This window comes from Micropterus salmoides, unplaced genomic scaffold (assembly GCF_014851395.1).
Source record: "Micropterus salmoides isolate LMB-PRFRI ecotype aquatic unplaced genomic scaffold, ASM1485139v1 Ms_hic_scaffold_20, whole genome shotgun sequence".
In the NCBI taxonomy this organism is placed as follows: domain Eukaryota; kingdom Metazoa; phylum Chordata; class Actinopteri; order Centrarchiformes; family Centrarchidae; genus Micropterus; species Micropterus salmoides.
Genome location: NW_024041151.1, coordinates 21623867 through 21649304, shown reverse-complemented (window position 1 = coordinate 21649304; position 25438 = coordinate 21623867). Strand labels below are relative to the sequence as shown.

Here is a 25438-nt window from a genome sequence, read left to right as displayed (position 1 = left end):
CACCAACAGGTGCACCTCCAGTCACCAGTCTGTCATGCTCCTGAAGTTTGCGGATGACACCACCCTGGGCTCACCTCAGGTTGGGATGAGTCCGCCTATAGGTGGGAGATCGACCATCTGGTGATCTGGTGCAGCCAGAACAGTGTGGAGCTCAACGCTCTGAAGACGGTGGAGATGGTTGTGGACTTCAGAAAGAGCCCAGCCCCACCCTCCCCCATCATCCTGTGTGACTCCCCAGTTACCACTGTGGACTCCTCCTTCTGCTTCCTGGGCACCATCATCTCCCAGGACCTCAAGTGGGAGCTGAACATCACCTCCCTCACCAAGAAGGCCCAGCAGAGGATGCACTTCCTGCGGCAGCTGAAGAAGTTCAGCCTGCCAAAGACAATGATGGTGCACTTCTACACCGCCATCATTGAATCCATCCTTACCTCCTCCATCACAATCTGGTACGCTGCTGCCACTGCCAGGGACAAGGGCAGGATGCAGCGCATTATTTGCTCTGCAGAGAAGGTGATTGGCTGCAATCTTCCTTCTCTTCTGGACCTGTACTCCTCGAGGACACTGAGGCGAGCAGGAAAGATTGCAGCTGACCCCTCCCACCCCGGACACAAACTGTTTCAGACTCTCCCCTCTGGCAGGAGGCTGCGGTCCATCAGGACCAAAACCTCTCGCCACAAACAGTTTCCTCCCGTCTGCAACTAGCCTCATTAACAAGGCCCGGGTCCCCCACTGACACTCCCCCCTTGCAAATGATATAAATGTCTCTGCACATGTAAATACTGTTTCATCTCATGTCGGGCACAGACCTGGCACGTTGCACATATTTGTTGTTGTATATTTTTATGTTCTCAGTTTATATATTTATATATACACAATATTCTCTTCCATTGCGTTACTTCTGCACGGCACAGACCCAGAATAATGCACATGTGTATACATCTGCAACGTTGTTTTTCCATTGCATATTTATATATTTCTACATTTATTTATGTCGACTCTGTTTGTCTGTTTGTATGTGTAGCACCTTATCACCACAGCAAATTCCTTGTATGTGTAAAACACTACTTGGCAATAAAGCTCATTCTGATTCTAATAAGTGTCTCTTATCATCAAACAAAGAGCTTTAAACCACCTCCTGCAATCTTTTACCTTACCAAACAGGGATTAGATGCAATTTTCTTTAAAATGGAACTACATTATTAAAAAGAAGACATTTCCATCACCATTTTAGACAATTCTTTCACACTATATTTTAGTTTTGTTTTACAATGATGTTTCTGGGTTTGAGGCAAAGTTCAGGTTCCAATAATTTGGCTGTACTGTTCATCATGCCGTGCATGTTTCCTTGTTTGGCTAAAACTCTGAAACACACACATGAAAATTTGAAAAAAGGGGACAAGGGTAAATGTAGAGGCAACAGATTTTTGTTTTTTTGTTTTTTTTAGGGAAAGACACTAAACAAGACCAGGCAGAAGAGATAGCATAACAGGACTCAGCCCTCCCTGACTCCTGGTCTGTGTGGCACCATGCTGTCCTTTGGGTGGCCGGCTGAAAGCAAGAGTATTGTTCTCTTCTGCTGAATCTGGGTTTTGTAATCTGGGGCGATGGTCCAAAAGGGGATTGACAGAGACTGCTTGTCTGTGAGATAAAATAAGACTTTGAAGTGAAGGACTATTGTAGTTGATGCTGATAAAGAGAAGCTTTAAACTATGAGCAGAAATATAAAAAAATAAATAAATTTAAAAAAGCTTTCCTTTCACTCTCCTGCTCTTTCTCTGGAATCCGTTTGTATTTTCTCTGTCTCTCTTTGCCAACTAATTTTTTTTCAAATATTCACTCTGCCCATCTTGTTGTCATGTTGTATTCTCATTCACTCTACAGATATATATTATATATATAAAATATAGACTAGATCCCAGTTATCCCAACCTGACATTATGAAAGTCTTTCTACAGTTTATGTTGTTTTGTTCTTTATCTTCTTTGGTTCTATTAAATCACCACTACTCCAGAGAACTATTCATCCACTGCTGTATTATATTGCAGTGTGTTCCAGTTTGCACATTTAGACTGGATTGCCTTTTGTATTCTGTGGCCTAGACTTTATTTGAGACCTTGCCATTATCAAAGAATTTCCTCTTTGTAGTGTGGTTTTTGTACAGAAGCACAGCTGAGATTATTTTAGTTAAGATGCAAAAATTCTTATTGTGTGTTTTTTCCCTCTCCACTACTAACATGAGTGATAACATGCATAAAAAGCTATTAATGGCTTAAATTTGAATGTTAATTGCTCTCACCGTGGCGAATAGCTTTCTTTCATTCGTGAGAGGTGTTGCATGTGGTGCAACACACATTCTAACATGTTGAATGAACTACGTAGTTATCAGTAAACGTAGCACACAGTAACAGTTCGAACTCTGAGAAGGAAAAAAAAGCATAATTCATTGAAAATGCTTCTGTTTGACTTCCTGGTCCAACAGCAGCAGTAAAATGCACATTAAAACATAGACACAATACTGGAAACAACTTTATTTCTTATCTTGTTCTTTGGCTTGATTGCTTAACCGCTTGACCTTGGCAGAGCAGTCTGTAACATTTCACACCTTGTGGATTGCAAACATATCAGTCTTTCATTTTCTCTCTTCATTCTGTTTTCTTATTTCTTTTCTGGTATCGTGGTTGTGAAGGAAAGGGTAAAAATCCAAATGTTGAAATTGATTATTTGTGTACACTACACAAAACTGATTCTACTGAATATACTTAATCACTCCATACAATACATACATCTAGTTTCAACTGAATACACCTCATCACTTTGCATTGTATGTCTAATTCTGGATTTTTCCCATGAACAACATTTGTCCTTGTTTTCCTGCACTTGACTAAATAACTCATAAGAGTAGAAAACAGCAAAGAAGAAAGTGTATGTTTGTGAGTATGATGTAATACAAGATCTTTGTAACAAGATACTTGTACTCGAATTCTGAACAACAGTGATATTTCTTAAGAAAATAAAGCGAAAAGTCACCTTAAAACCATTTGAAGCTGTGACAGCAGACTGATACTGGGGTTAAATAACTAAAATCAGGCATTTGCTCATGCTGGATCGACTGTATTTGGGGCTTCCACGCAAACCTGAGTAAAACAAATAATTAGGTGTCAGTCAGATTACAAGGGCATATTGTAGTTATCATACAGCTTTCTGAAGAATTATAAAAAGACAATCTGGTAAAGATATAATTCATGTTTGAAACATGTACATTTTTAAAATCTTAAAATGTATAAATAAATAAAAAAAAATTATATCTTCTTTTATTTATATATATATTTTTTTTTATTAATTTTATTTTGCCTGTAAGGATGGAAGGCTTTGTGTCTGTGATCGCAGCGTGTTGGTGCATGTAGACCCATGTGATCCGGTGTGTGTCTAATAGGTGCTCCAACTTTGATGTTTTTGTTTTTGTACCTTCAGGTTTCATCTGATCATAAGCCCTGCTGCTGCAGGGGGAATTGAACCATGGAGGAATTTGGCTGGCAAGTATAAGGGTCAGAGAAGTCTGCAACCTCACTGTACAGCAAGCAGGCCAACTGAGAGACAAGCAGGCAGGGAGGGCGGCTGAGCGACACACAAGCACACAGTTACGCAATTAAGCTGACAGAGGAAGAAGACAGACGGATGGGCAGGAAAGCAGACAGGTGAAGGAAATGGTCAGCAAATCCGATAACCAAAGCAGACACACAGGGACATGGATGAATATGCAACCAGACAAGGGGTCAGACAGATATTCAGACAGGGACAAAAGAGAGGGCAAGACTTATAGGTGTTTCAGCTAGGCAGGTGGACATGCATGTGAAATCAGATGAGCCTGCAAGTGGGACGACAGCTGGCTGGCTGACAGGAAAACAGGAAGTTAGATCAAGTTAAGTAAATTTAAAGTAATTGATAGTGTACGAAGAGACAAACGGCAGCAACGAAGGAAAACAAAAATGTAAGAAAGACAAGGGCATTGCTGGAAAAACATTTAACACATATAAGTTAGACATACGTTTTCAGTGTTTCATGAAGTTTTACTTACCAATGTTCTGCCATGATGAGAAAATAGAATTTATTTTTACTAGGGGACTGAACTGACTGAAGATTATGTTTGAGCAAAACTGATCATATTAATAATGTTCTAAACTGCAAGAATGTCACATAGTGAAGATGCAGGCCTGGCGTTCTTTGCCAGAGATAATGTTCAGTCTCTAATAACTACATACTACTTCGTACTAGTAGACAGAGAGAGAACTGTTATGTACAGATGACAAAAGAAATTCAGGCTACCCATCCCTTCATCAAAAAAACCCCAATATTAATAGTCTCCTTCTTACCACACTACAGTTTCATACAGTCCCTAAAAAGTAAGAATTTCCTATGAGCGGCCCATGGGGAAACAGCTAGAATATGATGGTAAAAATACATTTTAAAATGTGAACTTCCACTGAGCTCAATTCCATTGGCAGAGGTAATCTTCAACATTTCTGTGATTAAACTGTCTTTTTATCAAGAGCTGGAATTAGAATTAACACTCTGACTCTGACGGCTTTTGAAAGCCTTATGCAGCACATGGCTGCCTGATATCCCGTTCCTCCACACCGTGCAAAATGTAATGGCAAAAAAAAAAGCAGAATTGCTTTTTTTTGGTGCAACAACAACTATGATGGCTCTTTCTAAGATTCACTCTTAAATCTCACCTTGAATCTTTCGCTCAATGCAATTTTCTCTTTTTCTTTCCTCCCTCTGTTTTGCTTCATCTATTGATTTTTGGCTGCAGAGGAAGCAGCATTTTGTATCACCTCTCATTCTGCATTTTCTGTCTTATGTACCTGTTCTCCTCTCTCCTCTTCTCCTGTCCGTACAGCAGTGACTTCTCCACTCTTCTCCCCTTCACGTCCACATTTGCTCCTTCTTCACCCCCCCCCCCCACACACACACATACCCACCCCCCCATTTCCATCTTTTGCTCCTATGTTCCTCTTCACTCTATCACCTCTGCTTCTCTCTCCTCCTTCTCCCCCAGTCCCCTCTGATCGCCACCTCCTCCTCCTTCTCCTCCGCTTTCTCCTCTCTTGTCAAAACCACTTTTGAGGTCATGCAGTATCAGATCGATCAGGGTCATTGATCTTCCAATATCCTGGTAGGCGTGGCACTCATTTCAAGACAGACAATTAGCCAATCATTAATCTAGATCAGACAATTAACCAATCATTAATCTAGGTCGCTATTTAAACTGAGGCTGCTGATTGGGTCAATGGTGACCTCTGTCCTGTGGGTTACCATCAATTAAACTCTTTCAGCAGCTGTTAATGGTCTAATCAGGTGTCCTTAAATATGATTAAATATAACACTCTTATTACTGTAGGAGTAGGTGGCCATCTGGTTTTGTTTAACTGGCTGAGCACCCCCCCCCCCACACACCACACACACACACACACACACAAACGTAGGCAAATGCAGGCTAGATCTACAATTAAATCTCACAAATCTATCTAATCAATGTGTTGCACAATGCAAGTTTTTTTGCATAACAGATGTTTTTCATGCTTTTCAAATGCATACATTTGCAGGTTTGACATTTTATATTATATATTCTTTATATTCTTTATATTTTGTATATATTTGTAACAAAATCAAGACAAAACTCAGATTAACATGTGAGATTGACCTCACTGGAGCTGTTAGAGTTGCAGACATCACATTACTTTCAGTAAAGGTAAATATATTACTTTGAACACCTGGGGACTATACAGGAACTGGACACATGAACACCAGCACAACATTCTTGATACAACCGTATTTTAAACGTTACACATCACTGAGCTTGTAACAGAAGTAAACTGTAACAGAAGTGTTAGTTTATCTCTTCAGTGGTTTGTTAGGCCAGTGTTCAGTATTTGATTGCAGTACACTGTCAGGCTTCCAGATGTAATTAGGAAAACTTTGCGCTTTTATGCAGCCAGGACTATAGGTTAATGAATGACCATACATCTAAATCAGCAGCTGTATAGATGAATGCAATATGGTGTTCTGAAACTCCAGTTAAAATCAGTCGATCAGATGCATCAAATCTGCATCCAGGTTCCTCAACCCAATCTGAGCAGTGGGAATTGATTTCAGTATGATTTTTCATTTGCCTTTGTTCTTTTTTCTATTATATTTATATATTGCATTACTTCAATTTGGTTGTTCATATCTTTACTTGTGTGTTTATTTACTTGGTTGTGTCTTTGTTTATTTGCGTTATACACTTATCCATTCATATCCTGTCCCCCTGACACTGTTAAAAGGGATGGGGTGGGGGTAAAGTGAGGACAGGGTTAAATCTCATTGGAAGGTGCGCAGAAGACTGCACTCTCGTGCAGAAGGTCTCGTCGGAACAAGTATCGGTACAGAGGTTCGAGCCAAGCTGTGCGCGCGCTCGCGCTCTGGAAAGCTTTTATTCGGGTGTTTAACAAGAGGGGAAAACGTGTTACTTTATTCATCTCGAGTACCGAGACAAAGTAATGTTGTCTTGGCTCCTGCGCTCTGGATGATAATGGGATAATTTTCTTTCGTTGCCATCAAACCATCAGATGTTTCCAGTGGTGGATTTCACTGTTTTGGAATGTGTTTGATGCGCATTAACCTTTTATTCGACATTTCCTCCTCTGGGCTTGCCTACACACTCTGCTTGCTTTTTTTTTTACCCTGGAATCTGCGGAAATTTTACCGTTTGATTCAACGACCTGTTTAGTGATCAAATGGCTTGAATGATGAAAATCTTTTGAGATGAAAAACAGCACTTTTGGGGATCATTTTTTGCTTGTGCGCGGCTCGTGCCTATTCTCGCGCCTCAGCAGCCTGTTGTCTGTGTCCGTGGAGAAACGCACAACTTTGTCGCGAGCTGGAGCCGGAGCTGGAGCGGGTGCTGCAGCTGGTCTGAGCGGCGCGCCAGGGACACACGCAGGGGGCCAGGAGGGGGACCAACGGGGCGGCCCCGGTGTTCGGGCGTTCTGTGGTTGGACCGGGCATCCGGTGCAGCTGTGGAGCGCGGATGATGAAGACTGTGGTGATGATGATGATGAATGGCCCGGCATCTCGAGCAAGCACCGGGGTCTCACTACCATTATGTTTACTATTGTGCGCTCTTGTCTTTCTCCCGCCTTGCGCTCACTCTCACCCACAGCCGTGCCAGGTGCTGAAACGTATCGGCCACACGGTTCGGATAGGGGCTCTGCAAGTCCAGCCTCGCTTGCTCTCCGCCGCCTCCGGCAGCGGCTCTGAAGACTGGGACACCGATCGAGGTTTGATAGGGAGCGGAGAGCGGATTGAGTTGGAAAAGCAAGTTAAAACAAGTGCCAGTGCGCCTGGATATGGAAGCCTCAGGAACAGAGGTGCCGTTAATAGCCAGCGGGGAGCTAGCAGGAGTAAGAGCCATGCACGGCAGCGAGAGGAGAACCCCTTGAAGGAGAACCGCCTGTTTGAACCCCGAGACTCGGTCCTGCTCGCGGTCGAGGCTCTCAACCGGGCCGGATTGCTGCCATACAATTTATCCCTGGAGGTTGTCATGGCCGTTGGGTCCGGACTCGGCGAGCTGCCCGCATTCTCCTCCTCCTCTGTGGGCAGCCCCGAGAACGAAGACCCACTGTCCTTCGTAGAGAGCGTGTGTCACACCGTGGTCGTGCAGGGGGTTTCCGCCATGATCGCCTTTCCACGGAACCGAGACGAGTTCATCAAGTTGGAGTTCGTCTCCCTTGCGCTTCATGTGCCAGTAGTCAGCGTTGTGCAAGGGGAGTTTACGCGCCACAGCGAGGTAAAGAAAACACGAAGTTATTCCTAAGTTACATCAGAACAGCTCCAAACTGTAGACATCGCCATACAACTACAGGTTTAACAGATAATGTTCGCTTGTCAAAAGAAATACGTGTTTATCTTTCTGTAAAATAAGCCCAGCAAACACAGAGCCGTTGAATTTACACCAAAATACATTTATCTCCGTTTTAAGACCTGAGTAAAATGAGTTAATTTGGATTTATAAGGCCTAATTCACCAAATGCCATCAGTGGCCCAGTGACAGAGGCTGGGGTGGGAGACTCTTCCTTCTGTTGTTGTTTCCTCTCCTCCTCCACAGTATTTTAGCCATTCTTTCCGACGAAGGACAGAACATTTTCTTTTCTTTTCGTGTTCAGTATCGATTTCACCAGTCTCGGTTAAATGACCCAAATTCAGCTAAAGTGGCGACACAATTTGTGACACAAGCTGAAGTTCACATAACGCATCAAATTGGGACGTCGGCGAAAAGCTCTAGTTGCTTCAAATTGAGACAAAAGGAAGGAGCATGGCTGGAGCACCCACAGGCCCTGTCCATGGTGCTGAAATCTACACCATGCACAGGGTGTCTCTTGGCAGAAAAGGAGGAGAGTGCGTTCTCTAGCTGTTCTTTTATAGACAAGGTTACAAGTAAAAATGTGATTGATGGTTATGTGCACCCAGCAGCGAGTGCCATGAGGCATATTTGCATAAACAAATGCTTTCTTGGTTTTCAGCACTCCATGGTGAGCACATACAGTGACAGCACAACAGTAAATAGTAAATGAACTTCATTAGAATTGCAACCTGGTACTATACTTTAATTTGACAAAACATATTGACACACACAGTGTGGAGTCTCAAGTCTCAAGTCACTAGTGGTTATAATGACTGCTGTATCACCTGCTGAGTTTAATCCAGGGTGCTTATAAAACTACATAGCTATAAGGAATTCTGTAACTGCATGTTTTTCACTTACAGAGCACAACCATGTAATGCGCAATGCAAATGACAGCTTATTAGCTACTGTAAGGCAACACTGCCGCTCTCAAACCCAGTGCAACGTTAACTAAATAAAACTGTAACGTTACATAATCAACAATAAACCTGTAACCTGTTTTTCACTTACAGACGACAACCAAGTAGCCTAATGTGTCCACAGCTAATGACATCTTATAAACTACTGTAAGTCAACACAACCCCAGACTCTCAAACCAGTGTAACGTTATAACTAAATAAAACTGTAATGTTGCATGATCAACAATAAACCTGTAACCTGTTTGCAGCCAACTTTAATAATTAAGGGGATGGCAAACAGCGGGACATAAATAATTACTTTAATTGACCACTACAAGTTTGGCAAGTAAACAAACGCTCACTCATCTTTTCATAACGAGGGACAGGTGGAGTTAACGACGGCCAAAGCTGAGTTAAGCATATTTACTAACCTCGGGTTACTAACCTATTTTGCGTTCAGCGCTTCTTTGTTTGGGTCTTTGTTGTATGAAGTTTTAAAGTCAAAGTTTATTATGAATGACACAGCAGCTGCCGATGTTTGTTGTCCTCTCTCACATGTGGCTGCACGCAGCTGATACTACGTGTTATGTAGGCAGGTTATAGGTAATTGGGGGGAGGGGAATAGCAGCCAGCACATCAGACGTTTCCGAAAAATAATCATTGTTCATAAGTCCCGCACCTCGAGTCCGAGTCAAGTCATTGTATGTGCGACATAAGTCGGACTCGAATCCGAGTCTCAAACTCGAGTCTCAAACTCGAGTCTCCATCTCTGCAACACATGACATGATAAACTGCCCTTCCTCAATTCATCCACTAATAATTTTCAAACACATATATGATGATTATATTTCATGTTTAGGTGTGAATCAGGCCAATTCAACTGGCACATGCTTGCTGTGAGCAGCATTAATAATATATAGGCTAGTCAAACCTCGGACTAGAATACAGCCTACTATTATGTATATACAGGGGGAAAAAAACATTTATAAAGAGCAGCTCCATAAGCAGGAGCAAGATGGATAACACATTTGGCATTTGGCCTATTCCAGAGGTGAATGCACACTGAGTAACGCGCAGGGAGTCAATCATACAGAACATTTCAAATGCATTTCACCGCTTTTGTCAAAATTATTCTTCCCCACCTGTTCCCTAAATTACTTCACTATAGCAGTGGATAGAGTACAGTATGTGCAGTTCTTTTCACAACACTATATACCCTCTTAGCATGAAAGCATCATTATAATATTTAATTGTACTGTACTCTTTAAATCAATGCCAATGTCTTTATACAATATTTTGTTTTAAGTAAGAACTGTCAATCATTCTTTGAAAGTAAGCACCAGTTTTTGACAAATGTGACATTCCATGACTCAACATGCCGCTTTCCTCTCTGTTGCTTAGCCAACTGTTAGTAAAAACCTCTCATCTCCCCAAAACATCAAGTTAAACTGAAGTGACAATCTTCAATATTTAGCTTTAGTCTTTAAAATGGTTTGGGTAGGTACACAAGCTGGAACTTTGGAGATATGAGGTATTTGTATGCAACAAGACCCGCATATACAACACCTAAATAAAAACAATAGGTAGTTGTCAGTGTCTTCCAAATGATATAACATTTACTGATATGTCCCCTTTGTGGATTTATGGTTAAGGTTAGGCAATAACAACTATTTGGTATAGGTTAGTGTGCCTTTATGTTGGATGAAAATCAACCTTGATAGTTGGAAGGAGACTGAAACTGTCAGTTAGTCAGTTTCATAAACTGAAAAGCTGCTCTTGTGCCAAATACTCCAATTGAAGATTATCAGTAGAGTTTGTAGCTGGAATGAGAGAGAGAGAGAGAGAGAATTTGTTAAAAACACTCTAAATGTTCATCAATAACCATTCTCTGGAAAACACACCTGCTTTGAGAATTTGTGTGTGTGTGTGTGTGTGTATTCATTTTTGTACAGGTACAAATCTCTCTGACAAGTACAAGTAGACACACCCACACAGACATTATACACAAAATGATTTAGTGTAACTATACACTGGAAACCTCTTTAATTAGGTGGCACTAACAGGGCAGTTCCTGCATATTAATGAGCACTGATAGCAGTTAGAATGTGTGCTTTTGACTTTCCACACACAACTGTACTAGGAGGGGCAAAGAGTATCATTGTTTTTTTTCAGCAAACACACACACACACACACACACACACACACACACACACACACACACACACACCACCCCTGAACCATTAGTTAGACTGAAGGGCTCTGGGACACTTGCCACCTACTGAGCTCTGTGTGTGTGTGTGTGTGTGTGTGTGTGTGTGTGTGTGTGTGTGTGTGTGTGTGGGTAATATCTAATTTGCTGCTCTGTGCACAAGGAGGCATTTTGCTGTAAGGAGTCAGCAGGTGTTTAAAGTTCAAACTGGTTCTTAAAAGTGAAATAACAGGTGTAGGTAATGCAGAACAACCAACCAACAAAGATTTATTTATTTAGGCACGGCTGAATGGGTGGTTAGATGGTTAGATGGAGGGATGAACAGGCAGAAAAATTGACTAGGAAAGAGACAGCCATACAAACAGATTGTGCAGTGCTAGTGTGTGACTTTGAGAGAAATGGCTTAACTCCCCTCTGACTCAATTGAGTTGTGCTAGCAAATCCCAACTGAAGGCTGACAGCAATTACTCTGAAACAGAGTTTTCAAAATGAAAACTTTTTGAATATCTTGAGAGGATCTCATTAGTATTTATTTGGTGACCTTCTTTTGACCGTTGCCTTATTTTCTCCTGTTAAAGTTTCTGATAAGGGTTGAACAAGAAGTTCGGTGTTAAAAATTATAATGAATCAGCAAGTGACCTCTGATAATGTAATCTTCCCACAGTTTGTTATGTAAGTGTCGAAATCATGGCTGCATCATCACAATATGAAGCTTATGAACCAAAGGATAAAGTAACCTCAGAGCAAAGGGACTAGGTAGGTTGAGAGTAAGTGGCAAGGGGCTTTTGAAGTTCAGAGTTGAGAATTGAGCATATAAAGGCCAGGGACTGAGAAACTCCTGGGGAAAGGGAACTCCCTGGGAAAGACCTGATAGGAGCACTTAGTTTTAAAGTGGAAATCTATTGCATGCTGGCCCACAACACTATAGCCTGTGGAAAATAAAGATACAGCATCTTCACTGACTGCTTGAAGCACTGATGCAAATATCTGTTGTTATTCAATCCAATTATATGCTCTTTTCCTTCAAATGTGTTGCAGATATTCCCGTTATGTCGAAGGCCATGTGTTCAGAACTATTGTGTGGAATGTGTGGATGGTGCAATGCTAAGGAGTCATGTGGTATACGCCAGTTCATTGGGTATACCTGTACACAATGGCATAATGTTACGTAATCCTATGTACCCTACTTAAAATCGTGTTTAATTCCTTTGATAGAGATGGTAGGTAATCTTGTATTTACATCTTTAGTACAGCGCTTTACTGCCTTATCTTTGATTCATTTTGTAAGTGTCTTTAAAGGAAAATATTAAATGTACCTGCAGTTATGCTCTTCAAGCTCCATTTGGTGCCATCAACCTCCACCGACAAGGTAGAGCAGGCTGTTTGTAGCCTGAGATGCGAGACCAAGGGTAAATAAGGCCAATCACTGCTGCACCTGCCGCTGCTTGTTAAGCTTATTGCACTGGGTATAGCAGTAATTGAAGGCAACTGAGATGCACATATCAACATTTGTATCACTCTTCCATTGTTGAATGTGAATTTTGGCAGCTGGTTATTCAAAAAACAAAACTAAGAAAGATTTTAGCAGGTTAATCAACCTGGAACAAGAAAAGTGAGGGGGACAATAGGATTTTGAAAAGTGAGAGATCATAATTATGTCCTCAGTATCTATGCAGGGATAACAGATGAATGTTATGGCTTTGCTGTCTATGGGAGTTAGTGGAGTTTCTCATTGTCCCTTCATAAATAACACTGGCAGTGGCATAAGGACACTAGTGGGATAAAAGGCTAAGAACTTTGGATCTTCATAGAGCTAAGCATAGTAAAACGCATATGAGGACAAGATGTTGGAGTTTTTTAGCAAAATCAATGGTTCTCTGTAAATTATTGCAAGGACAGGTCAGTGTTCTATGTGCTTACAAAAGAACGCTTCTGTAATCTTGTAAAAAATATATTTTTTTTTAACTGTTCACACTTTCCCCACAATGAATCATCTATTAAAGAAAAGATCAATAACTAAGTCATTACTGCTTTATTTGATGTGTACACTGGCTCATGATTCTGCCAGTCCCTGCAGTTCTCATACAGCAAGGTTTGCAAGTTTCTTTGCACAAAAACAACCCACAGCAAACACATTTTGTCTGTGGAAATCACAGAAAAAGATTTTTGAAGAGACAAGTGATGATTAAAGAGAGTGCAGCGACAACAGAGCTGGGATTTCCCATTGCATTGAAAGCAGCAGACCTCTATATTTAAGAGAGCAGGCATCCACACTTCTTGGCAAAAATCTTCCTGTTTATTTACATGAGGAACAAAAAGAGGGGTTACAGGTTTATGGTGATCACAGGGCAGAAGTGCTGCTGCTGAGAATAAATCCTTCAATCCTCCTGCGGGATGAGAGGAGGTAAGAGTCTGATGCCCCTGTGAACTGCATTACCATCTCTTTCCCTGACGTAGGACTTCTAAATCTGAAGTATAAAATGTAGTATTGCTTTTGTTGGCGCTTTCATTGCAGGAATAATCCATTCATGTATATGCAATAGGCAGATGAATAAGGATTGTCTTATTTGCGTGCCTATTGGGTAGAGTGATTAATGGGATAAATGAAATTAACCACTAGATTAATCTAATGGACTTTTAGTGCAAAGCTTGTGTAAAAGTTGTAAAGTCAATTAAACAGAGTTGCTGAGGGCCTTTTAAGTGTGTGTATGTGAGTGCATGTAAGCATTTGCATGGCTAATTGATTGCCTGGGTGGCTGGTATGTTGCTGGGTGCAGTGTGCCAAAGTATACTGAAGCAGATCTGGCAGTTCATGCAGCCTGATCTGGCCTATTTAATTTTAACTACACTATTACAGGGATGACTGTGTCAACTCTGAAATGTATCCATGTATGTATGTAAATGTATCACTGATCTACTGGCTTAATATAATCTTGTAGGTGCAATGCACCGTTATGTGTAGAGTACAGTAGGTTTGCACTGGCTCGATCATAATGGCCCTGAGGGAGTCAGTGGACAGATTCAGGGGGTTTTCCTGAAATCATCTGTATTTTACTTTACTGTCAACCATATTCTATTGCATATAATAGTTTTTTTAGACTTGTGTCCAGCCTTTCAGAAAGCTGTTTTAGTTGATTTGAGTTTGGTGTGAAAATGAATGGAGACAATGCTGGTGAGAGCAGTGAGCTTGGCCTGAAACAGTAAAGTCTTGTGAAAACCAAAACAATGAGCTGAAAGTTGGGTAATAATTCTCTTTGTCCCTATGTGCACACTTTAACGTAACACATTGTCTTTTCATCCATGGTCGAGAAAAATATGAATTATAGTGTGAAGATACATAATTTCCTTGTGATACTTGAGTTGTAAAACACATTATCAATGTCAGTGTTTGCTTATTACCTGTCTGCAGGGTTGATATTCTGATAACATCAATGCATTATTGCATGGAAATTACCACAAGTGTCTTCAGGTAACAAGTCACAGCAAGAAACATGATTTGTACAGTATTACATTGAAACAAATGGGAATGTTTGAAACATGAGGGAGGATGAGATTTGGCATTATAATATGGTAATTACCAGTTTTGATATCAACCCATATTATCTCTTATCAGGTTTTTACCCCATTGATATCACCATATTACCATTTTGTGATCCAAATATTGCAATGGTAAAACCATTTTATTGTTAAAAGGTTACCATGTTGTTATCAAATATTACTGTAATACTACTGAATAGTTTTGCCTCCTTGCTATCTTTAAATGTGTTTCCACATTATTACCCTTTGGTTTTGGACCCTGTTACACACATTTGAGTGTAATATCAGAATCAGCTTTATTGCCAGGTACGTGTACACATACGAGGAAGTTGGCTCTGGATAGTACATTGCTCACGATGTGCTTATTTATACAATAATACAATAATAAAATCAAACACAGGCTACAGTATAGGGAACACATATATAAACACACTCAAAAACAATACAGACAGATTGAGACAAGTGCAAAGGATGGAGGAAAAAATATTATTTTACATCTCGTAGGTGAATGAGATATACAGGCACACATACACATACATGCATTACACAAATATAGCCATTGTTAATACAAAGCTATTACCTGCTTGTTACTTTGGTAATTACATAGCATTATTTAATTATTGCCTCTTCATTATAACTTAACCCCACTGTTACCATGTTATTACTGAGCTGTAATGTAAAGTGCTACCTCAATATATTTGGTGAAGCTACTACAGAAATGCATTTTGGATATTTCCAAACACAGCAAAATGATCAAGGTTCTCATTTTAATTCAATTCAAGAACTTTATCCCAAGGGGCAATTTGTTTTGCCGCAGTAATATTAAAATTTGACAACGACAATAAGAAATACAGGGTAAGACATATGGGTATGTAAAAACATAAAAAAAACATGTCAAAAATAAAAGTTCAAGTGTTCCTTACGTGCAGATGTTATCCATTCTTTGCAGAGTTGAGCAGAGAAATAGCAGAGGGTTTGAAGGATAATTCTGTTTTTAGTGTCTTTCCTGAGCATTTATCCATTTGGTGGAGGATTTCCATCACAGCACCTTACAATACTGTGATATCACACTCTTTTACCATTCTTGGTCCAAGTGGAAAACACACACCACTGCCATGCTCTACACATTGATCTGTCCAGTCCTTCAATCAACTGATGAATTTATGAATCGCAAATCAGAGGTGTGAATTCAATTACGCAGAAGTGCCAGTACAGTATGTCAAGGGCTGCTTTGAAATGGGGCCCAGTTGAGTTTCTTTGGGTCTTAAGCATTGCTTAAAATACAAATAGAGTACAAATAAAAATAGATGTAGTGTATTTCTTATGATGTGAATAATGGTATTCATGGGAGCAGGTAAGTGGAGGCTGAAATCCATTATATCCAGCAGACTGTGTTTGTTCTCGAGGAACAAATTGAATTCTAAGATTGAAAGTAATTCTGCTGTTGGATTTATAACCTTTCTGTCTTTCTTTCTCTTCAATTCTCCGCTCTACTACATCTGTTTCTCCTTCCCGGTGCCCCATCTTCCCATTCTTATCGCTCTCTAACCTTCTCCCCTCTTCCTTTATGTTGCACCTCACCTCCTCCTCCACCATCCTTCCATTGTGCTCATTTTGCCTTTCATCTTTTCTCCATCTCATTTTTAAACACCATCCTCTTATGTTTTTCAACTATCTCTCCGTCCTCTGTGAAATCCAACTGACCCTCTGCCTTCTCCATCACTACTTGTTTATCGCTCCCATCACCCTTACATTTCCATTCCCTCTTTTTCTTCCTTTTTATTTGCTTAACTGTCCCTAATTTCTTGGCCATCTCTAATCCCATTCCCTATGCTCTTTCCTCATATCTCTTCCATCCATTTCAATCCCTTAAATCTTCCACACCTTGCACGCTCATTCCCCTTTTTCTCTGTAAATGCAACTTTTACCTCCTCTACCCCAAATCGCCTCACTTACTCTGTTTCTCTGTCTTCCACTTTTACCCTTCCATCCTTATTCTCTTTCTTCTATGTAAACCTTTCACACCCGCTTGCCCATTCATCTCCCATTACACCCATTCTCCGTTTTGCAATCTCCTCACAGAACCCTCTCCATTTCCAAATGGCGATGCAGACCGTGGAGGCCCCAGCATCCCGTCTCCTCTATTCCCTGCTGATGATGAATGGCTGGTGGGACATAAGCGTTCTGCTCTGTCAGGAATGGGACATTAGCAACTTCCTCGTCCTCATCAAGAACAACACCCGCTTTCACCTTGGCACTCTTGTCAATCTGACAACTACCGCCTCAACCATGCCACAATCTTCATCTCCATTATCATACTCAGGAGCGGAGGCTTCGTCATCATTGTCGTCTTTACCTTATTTCTCCCCCGCTGCCTCATCCTCTGCTTCTTCATCAACTTCCTCGGCTAAATCAGACCAGCAAGCTCTCATGCGGCAGCTGGAGGCCCTAAGAGAACCTTCATCCACAACAGGAGTGGTGACATTTGGGTGCGAGATCCGCGAGGTGCGCCGCCTGTGGACGCTGGCCACCCGGATGACGCTCCCAGAGTTTCATTGGGTTTTGGGGGACAGCCAGAATGTGGCAGAGCTGAGAACAGAAGGGTTGCCCCTGGGGCTACTAGCACACGGGGTCATGGGGTCCCCTTCTCTGGATCACTACGTCCACGACTCAGTGGAGCTGGTCGCGCGGGCAGTGAGCTATGCAGCCCAACAGAATCCTGCCTTGGCACTCATACCTGGGACTACTAACTGTATGGATGTACAACAGAGCAATGGCAGCTCAGGGGACTACTTGGCAAGGTAGGGATTCATTCGGATACTTACACCACACATACAATTAAATGCAATGACCACAGACTGTTTATGCATGTCTGTTGAGAAAAAAACACCTTAAACTGCAAATTAGGCAACATAAACAATATTGGAAAAGTGGTTTTGCATGGTTCAGCCAAATTACTACAAAAATACAATGTCGGAAACCGCCCCAAGCAAGCGTCAAAACTTTTTTTACATAATTTAGTATTTTTTTATCTAAAGTTGTGATCTGGAAAACTATGAGCTGAAAGAAGCTATAAACCAGAGGGGAACTGCGAGAGGGAATCTGTGATTATTCTCTGGGCATTTGTCACTAAGAGCAACCATTTTCACATACAATATACATGTGATCCATTGTTAATATAAAACTTTTAAATAAAGGGGCTTTAAAGAGGCCATGTGATACATTTTGGCTTATTCCCTTTCCTTTATTGTGTTAAATATCTTTTTTGTGCATGTAAGAGGTTTGCAAAGAGAAAAAGCCAAAAGTCCACACCAAAGGCAGTTCCCATCTCCCACAGAAAACACTGCTCACTTTGTAACATGCATCATAATGCTCGTCTAGTGGCTAGTGTGGCAATTTTTGTACCTGTTATGGGGGATTTACTAAGAATTATTGCGTTGATGACAACAGGAGCAAACACAATGGAGGTGGGAGTATTTAAATGAGGGTTTTGCGCGTTTTTATGTTTTTTGCCATGGATAGTCGGGAGGGAAAGCAGCCACAGCGTAAAAACCTTGGTTTGTTTCGTTCAGTGTGTCCCGAGTATGTGGAAATTGTATGTACCTGCCTGAGATTGCACTAAGTACTTGGGACAGCACACCTGGAAAAACTGCTTTTGGAAACCCCAACAGAAACAGCTACAGTGCTGGAATGACCCAGACGCTAGGAAATGCCAGTAGATCGTGCTTCATCCAGCCAGAGGGAACAGTCACCGATCGTCCGCACCGTACACTCTCTCTCCGATACCTACAGTGGGTTGTGTCGTTATATTACGACTGGCGCGCTGTGAACTGTTGGTAATGGTTCCCTCTGGCTGGATAAATTTTGCGCGTGATCCGTGCACTACTGCAGCTGGGGGATCTCCAACAAACTCTTCCATCTCACGGTGAAAAGAAATCAGGTCTAAATGATATTTTCTTTATTGGCATGAATGTTAATACAACAGTATTGCCAAAGCTAAAGGAAAATACAAAAAAATTCTATTCATATAGTTCATCGAATAAATAAAATAAAATAATTGTATTTCTATATATTAGATATAGAATAATATTATCTAATATTGTTCATTTCTCTACGTTTCCTTTCATTATGGCTGTGTCTCCTTCTGGCAACAATAACAGAAGCCATCTCTGCGCAACACTTGGCAGTTTGCTTCTTCCTTTCAAACGTATTAAATACAGAGGCTGTTGTACTGGCATGAAATTGCTTTTAGGCTTGGTAGATCGCATTGCCTGTAGTAAATAAATGTATTTGCATGTTACGCCCCAAATTGCATATTCATTAAGGCAAAAGTACTAAATGAACAACAGGTGCTATCTTGCGCTTTTGAAAGACGTCACTCTGCGTGCACACCTTTAGTAGATCAGCTTATGTGCTAATTTGCTGGTGATATCAAGTTTGCACGTTTTTACTCAAAAACGCAAACCTTTAGTAAATCAGCCCCACAGTGAAAACACGTCCTCCAGTGCCTTCCCTCACCCCCCCTCCCTACCAAACATTAGGCAGTCAATGGACATAAAGTAGTTAATGTGATATTACAGTTAAAATGTTATGTATGAAAAGTCTATTTGTTACAAATGAATACCTTACCACTCCAAAACTCTTGCTTTAGTCTAGGTTGAGAAGCTGGTTTGGGAACAACAGCTGAACTGAAGCTGTAGGTTACCAGGACCCGCCCTACTCTGCTTCTGATTGGCTAGTAGTCCTTAATTACTGTGTACTGCGCAAGCTCAACTCCAAACAAAGATCAGATAGAAGATAGAGCATAATATGATGACTTTAAAATAAATAATATGAAATATACATCTAAAACTGTATAGTGTGAATTAGTCAGTAAAAATGTGTAGATAAAATGTACCAACACACCAGTCTAGTCATTTTAAGGCTAAATATTTGTTTTGCATTGTGGTCAGTATTAAACTATAATAACAGTATTAAACCATAACTCACTGAAATAAGTTGGGAATGGAACCTCATCTCCACCCAACAGTCCTCATTGTACTTCCCACCCCCACACATCCTCTCTCTGCACTGTGCTGTTTACGTATACCATTCTGCTTCCTGTTTCTATTTAGTCTCCTCTATTATCCTTTTGTTGTGGGAGAATGTACTCGCCTCACATCATGCAGATGTTGGGTCTCAGTCCAGCTGCAATGTCAGTCTGGAATTCACAACAGAAACACACATTCGTACATCTGCATAGGCGCATGCATGAACAAGCACGCAGCTTATTTGAACGCACACTATATACACTCAGAAACTGCAGCAGTGTGGTAAAATGATAATGTGTGATGAATTGCATTTAGCACCAGCGCTGTAATCTGCTGCTGGGCCACTCTACTTTATTGCTGGGATATAAGCATTGAAGAGTGTGTGATCACACACACCACTGCATTACAATAAGCTTGACCTTTCCTACTGAGATTCTCCTCAAAACACCTGAACCAGCAGAATGATCCATCCCAGTAAGATAATTATTTGAGCAATATGAGTTTGAAGGGGCTGGAGGAGATTTGTGATTGTGTTTACATTTCTTTGGTTCATTTTAATCTTCGTATAAAGCGTGGATTAGAATCCCAGTGTTTTACATATCGCAGAACAAAGAACACGTGTCATAAGACCTTTTACCAGGTTTATCAGAGTACTGCTGTTGACCCCGTGAAGGCAGGGGATTTAGCCGAAGAGGTTTAGTTTCCTATCTTGGAAACTGGGTCTAATCCAAGCTGTTACACATACCTGGGATTTGGAAAAGTCAGCCATATACCTGGCTCAGGGAAATATGCAGGTAGTAGATAACAATATATGATACACTATAGCCAGCTGTGGATGCTGGAGAAAATGAAAGGATGTATGTTTGTGTGTATTCTGCAAACATTAAGAAAGGCTGTTTCCTCCCAGAAATGTTATTCCTTTTTTTATGATTCAGTTTTTGTAAAGTTATGGGACTGATTGGACTGCCCCATTGCATTCGTGCTACTTGGAGTTATTGTTATTTTTCCAATTTCTATATGTCTCTTTAGGTTATAAAGATTGGTGATAAACTAAATCAGGGTCATGATTGTCATCTATTACCATTAACTTTAGTTCCACATAGTATGAAATACATTAGTGTGTGCAGTCTGACAATTGTATTCATTTCCTATTCCTTTTCAATTTGAAATCATATAATCTCATTGTAGAGGCAAGGTAGTTTAGCAGTCAGATAAACTGGGACACCTTTATCTTTTTTTTCACCTATGTCACAGAGTGAGTGCAAGGAGTGTTCACCAAGACACTAACCAGTAATTTTGTTGCCTCACTAGCTTACACACATCTTGAAGATATTTCTTCATGTGCTGGTGACCAATGACTTTGCATCTCCTCCTGCCTTCTGCATCACCATTGTAGCTACGGGTTTTTCTACATTGCTCTATGCCTTGTTTTCCACTAAGCACATGCCATTTTTCAACAAGCAGTATAGGCAAAGTGCTAAACATTTCATTTAGTCATAATATTGCACACAATGGCTCAAGGGCTCAAGAGTTGTAGACTTCCCGAGGGAGAGTAAGATATATGAACAAGTGGCAGGTGGGGCGAGAGGTTGAGTCAGCTGTCCTCAAGTTCTGCAGAGGAAGAAGCTGATATTTGCACATGAAAGTTGCTGAATGTCAGACTGTATATATTTGTAAAGCAATTTTGACTTATTTTGCTTTAGGGCTGTGTACAAAAATACCCGAGAGAAGTGTTTAGACACTTGGTATTATTCTTTAATAATGCTGTTTTTATTAAGTCTCAGTTCACCTGGGGATCTGGGCATGAAAATTGAAAAATAACAGATTTGATTTTAGAGAGGTTATAAATCGTACCTAAATACCATGCTGTTTTAATTTTACACAATATTCAAGCTTAAAACAAAAGTTTTGTTATACATATATTAGTGATGTTAGTTCACCCGTTTCAATTGTTTAGGGGAAGGGGTATTGACATACCAGATAATAGAATAATCAAAAAGGGGGTTGTGTAAGAAGAACCTTTGGTTAAATAAAGGTATAAACACATCACATGCACAACAGTGCATTTGTCCCATTTTTTCTTACTGTAATACGAATAAAAGTAAACACAAGTCACATGAGGAGGACTTGATATTACAACAAGTTGGTAGTCAAACATTGGGCAATTGTTCTGTGAAAAAAGAAAGAAGTGTTGAAAGGAGGAGCTGACAAATAGAAAATGTTTAAATGTCCATACAAAGCAGCTAAAAAAAAAAGTGGCAGCAAGAGTGTGCTACTGTTGTTCTGTGGAGTCTTTGTCACTTGGTATGTGCACGACTGGAGTGACTTACTGTAAGCTCCACTTGTTACAAGCAAATTGCCATGGCAGCACAGTATGAAACAAGTGAGCCACAGAAATGAGAAAATCATCAATGAATTTATGTAACTTCAATTGTCATGCCTGTTGTATTTACAGAATCGGAAATCCCCTTTTGGAGCTCTTGTTAACACAGTCTCACCAAGATTAAGCTGAGATAATGACATACTGTCACACGAATGAATGGTTCTCAAATAGTGATGATGACAATTTATATATCCACCCTTTAATTAACCTTTATCCAAAAGGCTTTTAAAAGTCGACTTTATTGTCAATTCTACCATGTACAAGGCACAAAGAGGATTAAATTACGGTTCTCTCATAACCCAAGGTGAATGCAAGACAAAAAACAAGTAACAAAAACAATTATTTAAAAGTAAAACAGTAACAAACTAATAATTTACTACAGTTCAACAAAATATTTACAATCAGTGAAAAAATTGTATAAAATAAAGATTTTATCCACCAAGCCATTGAGCAAGTATTGTGCAAAATCCGTCCATAAAGTATCCACAGTGCAAAGTTGTATAGCAGCATCTTTTATTATTTTAAGCTTTTGCAGTCCTTTTTAGCAAGGTGGCTGGTGCTGGATATGGGTGGGTGGGGGCTTTACAGTTCGGTTTTTGGGGAGATGGGAGAAGGCGGAGGGAGGGGAAAGTGTTTTAGCATCTGCCTGATTGATGGAACTGTTACTCAGTCTGGTGGAGTGGGCACGGAGGCTCTGGTACCTTCTCCAAGAGGCTGTGTGAGGGGTGCATGTGGTCTCCCACAATGCTGACTGCTTTGCAGGCTAGGTGGGTGACATGGAGGGATAAAAAAGAGGCACCAATGATCCTTCCTGCTGTGTTCACTTTGAGCTGCAGGGTATTCTGTTTTACTGCAGTGCAGCTTCCAAACCACACAGTGATGCAGTTTGTCAGGATACTTTTGATGGAGTCTCGATAAAAGGAGGCCATGACTGGTACAGGGGCACTTGCTTGCTTCAGTTCGTGGAGGAGGTAGAGACACGTTTGGGCTTTCTTTGCCACTGTTCATTGACCAGGAGAGGTCCTCTGAAATGTGCGCACCCACAAATTTGACACTGCTCACCCTCTCCCCATTAGAACCACTGATGTGTTGGGTATGTGTTCTCCTGAAGTCAATGACAGGCTCTTTTGTTTTCCTTGCATTTAAAAAGAGATTGTTGTTGCTGCACCATGTGACCAGTTCTTTCACCTAATACCTGTAGTTTGTCTCATCCTTGATGTGATCCCTCACATATGTCAGGTTGCACATGTCAGGTTTGACCACCATGCCAAAGAGCAAATTCCACTTCTCAAAATGATGATGAAGATAAAATGATCTACTTTTTTTCCTTACCTAGTTAATCATCTTGTGAACCCTAAGATTTCTCTTGGTGAACCTGTGGGTGGATCCCAACTCCCACTTGGGAAACCTTGTCTTACACCCTACAAATTCAGGGGCTTTTTTAGTATTAAACCTGCTGTCATTTTAGACATTTCTATTGCAGTGAGGGGACTGCCTTTAGTTTTGTGTAGAGCTTTGGTATCAGGTGCTTGGTGGTTGAGCTGACCTGGAAGGAAACTATTGTCATCACAATAGTGTTGAAACCAGAAAGCATGTGACAGATGAGCAACAGAGAGGCTGTAGCGGTTCTCAAGCTGGACATTGAACCCCCCCCGGGAATCTATTGCGTGATTATTATGGACTTAGGTGGCAGCAGGTTCGCTGGCTAAGCAATCAACCAGTCACAAGGGAAATAGACATATAGAGATGTTTCTCATCAGACAACTCTAGTGTCATAGAGGACTGTGGCAGGTCAGGCACTGTAGAAAACACTGGCTAAATGCTAAACAAGTTTCACTGTGACCAAGCAAGCTAGAAGTCAGTTGTTGTTAGCAGGATAGAAAAATCCAGACAACAGTTAATAGTTGCCTGATACTGTTTAGTTTTACCCTATTTGAATGGCAATCAAACACATTAACAATGTAAATTCTTAAATGCACAAGATAAAATGCAGATTGATTAAAAATAAGAAAAGTATTTGAACAATTAAAGATACATGGCATTAAAAAGCAACCAAGATTATAACTAATTTGTACAACGGAATCCACATTACAACTGCACAAATGTGACAGGTTGTAGATATAAAGCATGAAGATGGTAACATTTGGCCAGATATTTACCCAGATGTTTTGCTCCAGGCTATGTGATAAAACTAGAGAACAGGTGCCAGATAAGGGACTTCCACAGGGATGGTGAATATGTAGTGGTTGAGGGGGCTGCTTCACGAAATGATTTGAGGTTAAATAAATGTTTGATCCTCATTAGTCAAGATGCAGCAGGCCATGTTGTTCTTAAAAATTAAAAAAACGCACCAAACTTAGTCACAAAGAAAAGGATACCATCCCCCTAATTAACATATTGTAGTAACATATTGCCTGTATTTATCCAACTTGTACTAGCACTGGTGTTTGGTGGTATTTTTTTCACGTATATACTGTGAATGACAAAAATGTCCCCTGCTAAACTGCATGTATATGAATAAGTTGAACTCACCTGTTTTAACTTTTCAAAATAACATTTAAGATAATTCTAAATACATTTAACTTTTTATGTGAAGAAATTGTGAATTTTTAATAATTGGAATGTGTGGTAATGACAAACATAATGTATGTATACGCAAGTAGGCACAGAACTCTGAAGTGAAGTTGCTTCATGGAAGGGGCAGCTAGTTGTGGTGTATTGTTTGGCCGGTGTGTAAAGTGGCCAGTATATGGAAGTTGGATTCTTCCAATTCCCAATTGAAAATGGTTCTTCAGGAATCTTGCCAATTTAAAATGTCCCCAGATAAATTTTCTTCTGCATGTTTAGAAAATTTATATTCTAAATATACTGACATAAATAATATATGGTATGTCTGATAATACTAATGTAGAAAGATTAGTATCCCATTGTGAGGAATCAGATAAATTTTTCTTTATTTCAAATAGGGTTAATCAGTTACATTTTTCTATTCTGCTTGGCTAGCTTATCTTTGTTATTACTTCCATTTCCATATCTCTCTCCATCTGCTTTCTCAGGCTTTGAGCCACGAAGGATCAGGCTGTACCATGGATGAACTCTTCATCCTGATGGTCACACCCCAGATGTTCTTTTTTTGTACTTATCACCGTGTTCCATTTTCTGGGCACTTTTAAGAGATGTGCTTTCTTGTCATTCATTCATTTAGTCCTATGGGGAAATTCTTTCAATGCCTTTCACTGTATTATGTTCATAAAATAGCTCAAAAGGGACAGTGGAGTGTACATTGTACAGCTCAGCAATGACACATGACACATTACAGGAATTACTATGTGCAGAGAATATTTCCTGTCAACCTTGTCTCCGAGCCGCTGTTAGCCTACCCTCTGACAGTGGCATCCAGGACTAGCTCCAACAAAGTGTAGAAATACTAGT

At 40.5% G+C, this 25438-nt stretch overlaps 1 protein-coding gene across 1 annotated transcript in view; it reads left to right on the top strand.

The window, feature by feature from the left end:
- Nucleotides 1–6771: 6771 nt before the first annotated feature.
- grin3a (glutamate receptor, ionotropic, N-methyl-D-aspartate 3A) overlaps nucleotides 6772–25438 on the top strand; it is a 50066-nt gene continuing 31399 nt past the window's right edge. Inside the window, exons 1-2 of the mRNA XM_038734691.1 lie at nucleotides 6772–7834; nucleotides 16676–17394. Coding sequence (XP_038590619.1) covers nucleotides 7076–7834; nucleotides 16676–17394 — 1478 coding nt within the window. The 5' untranslated portion in view covers nucleotides 6772–7075. The remainder of the gene's footprint in view (nucleotides 7835–16675; nucleotides 17395–25438) is intronic.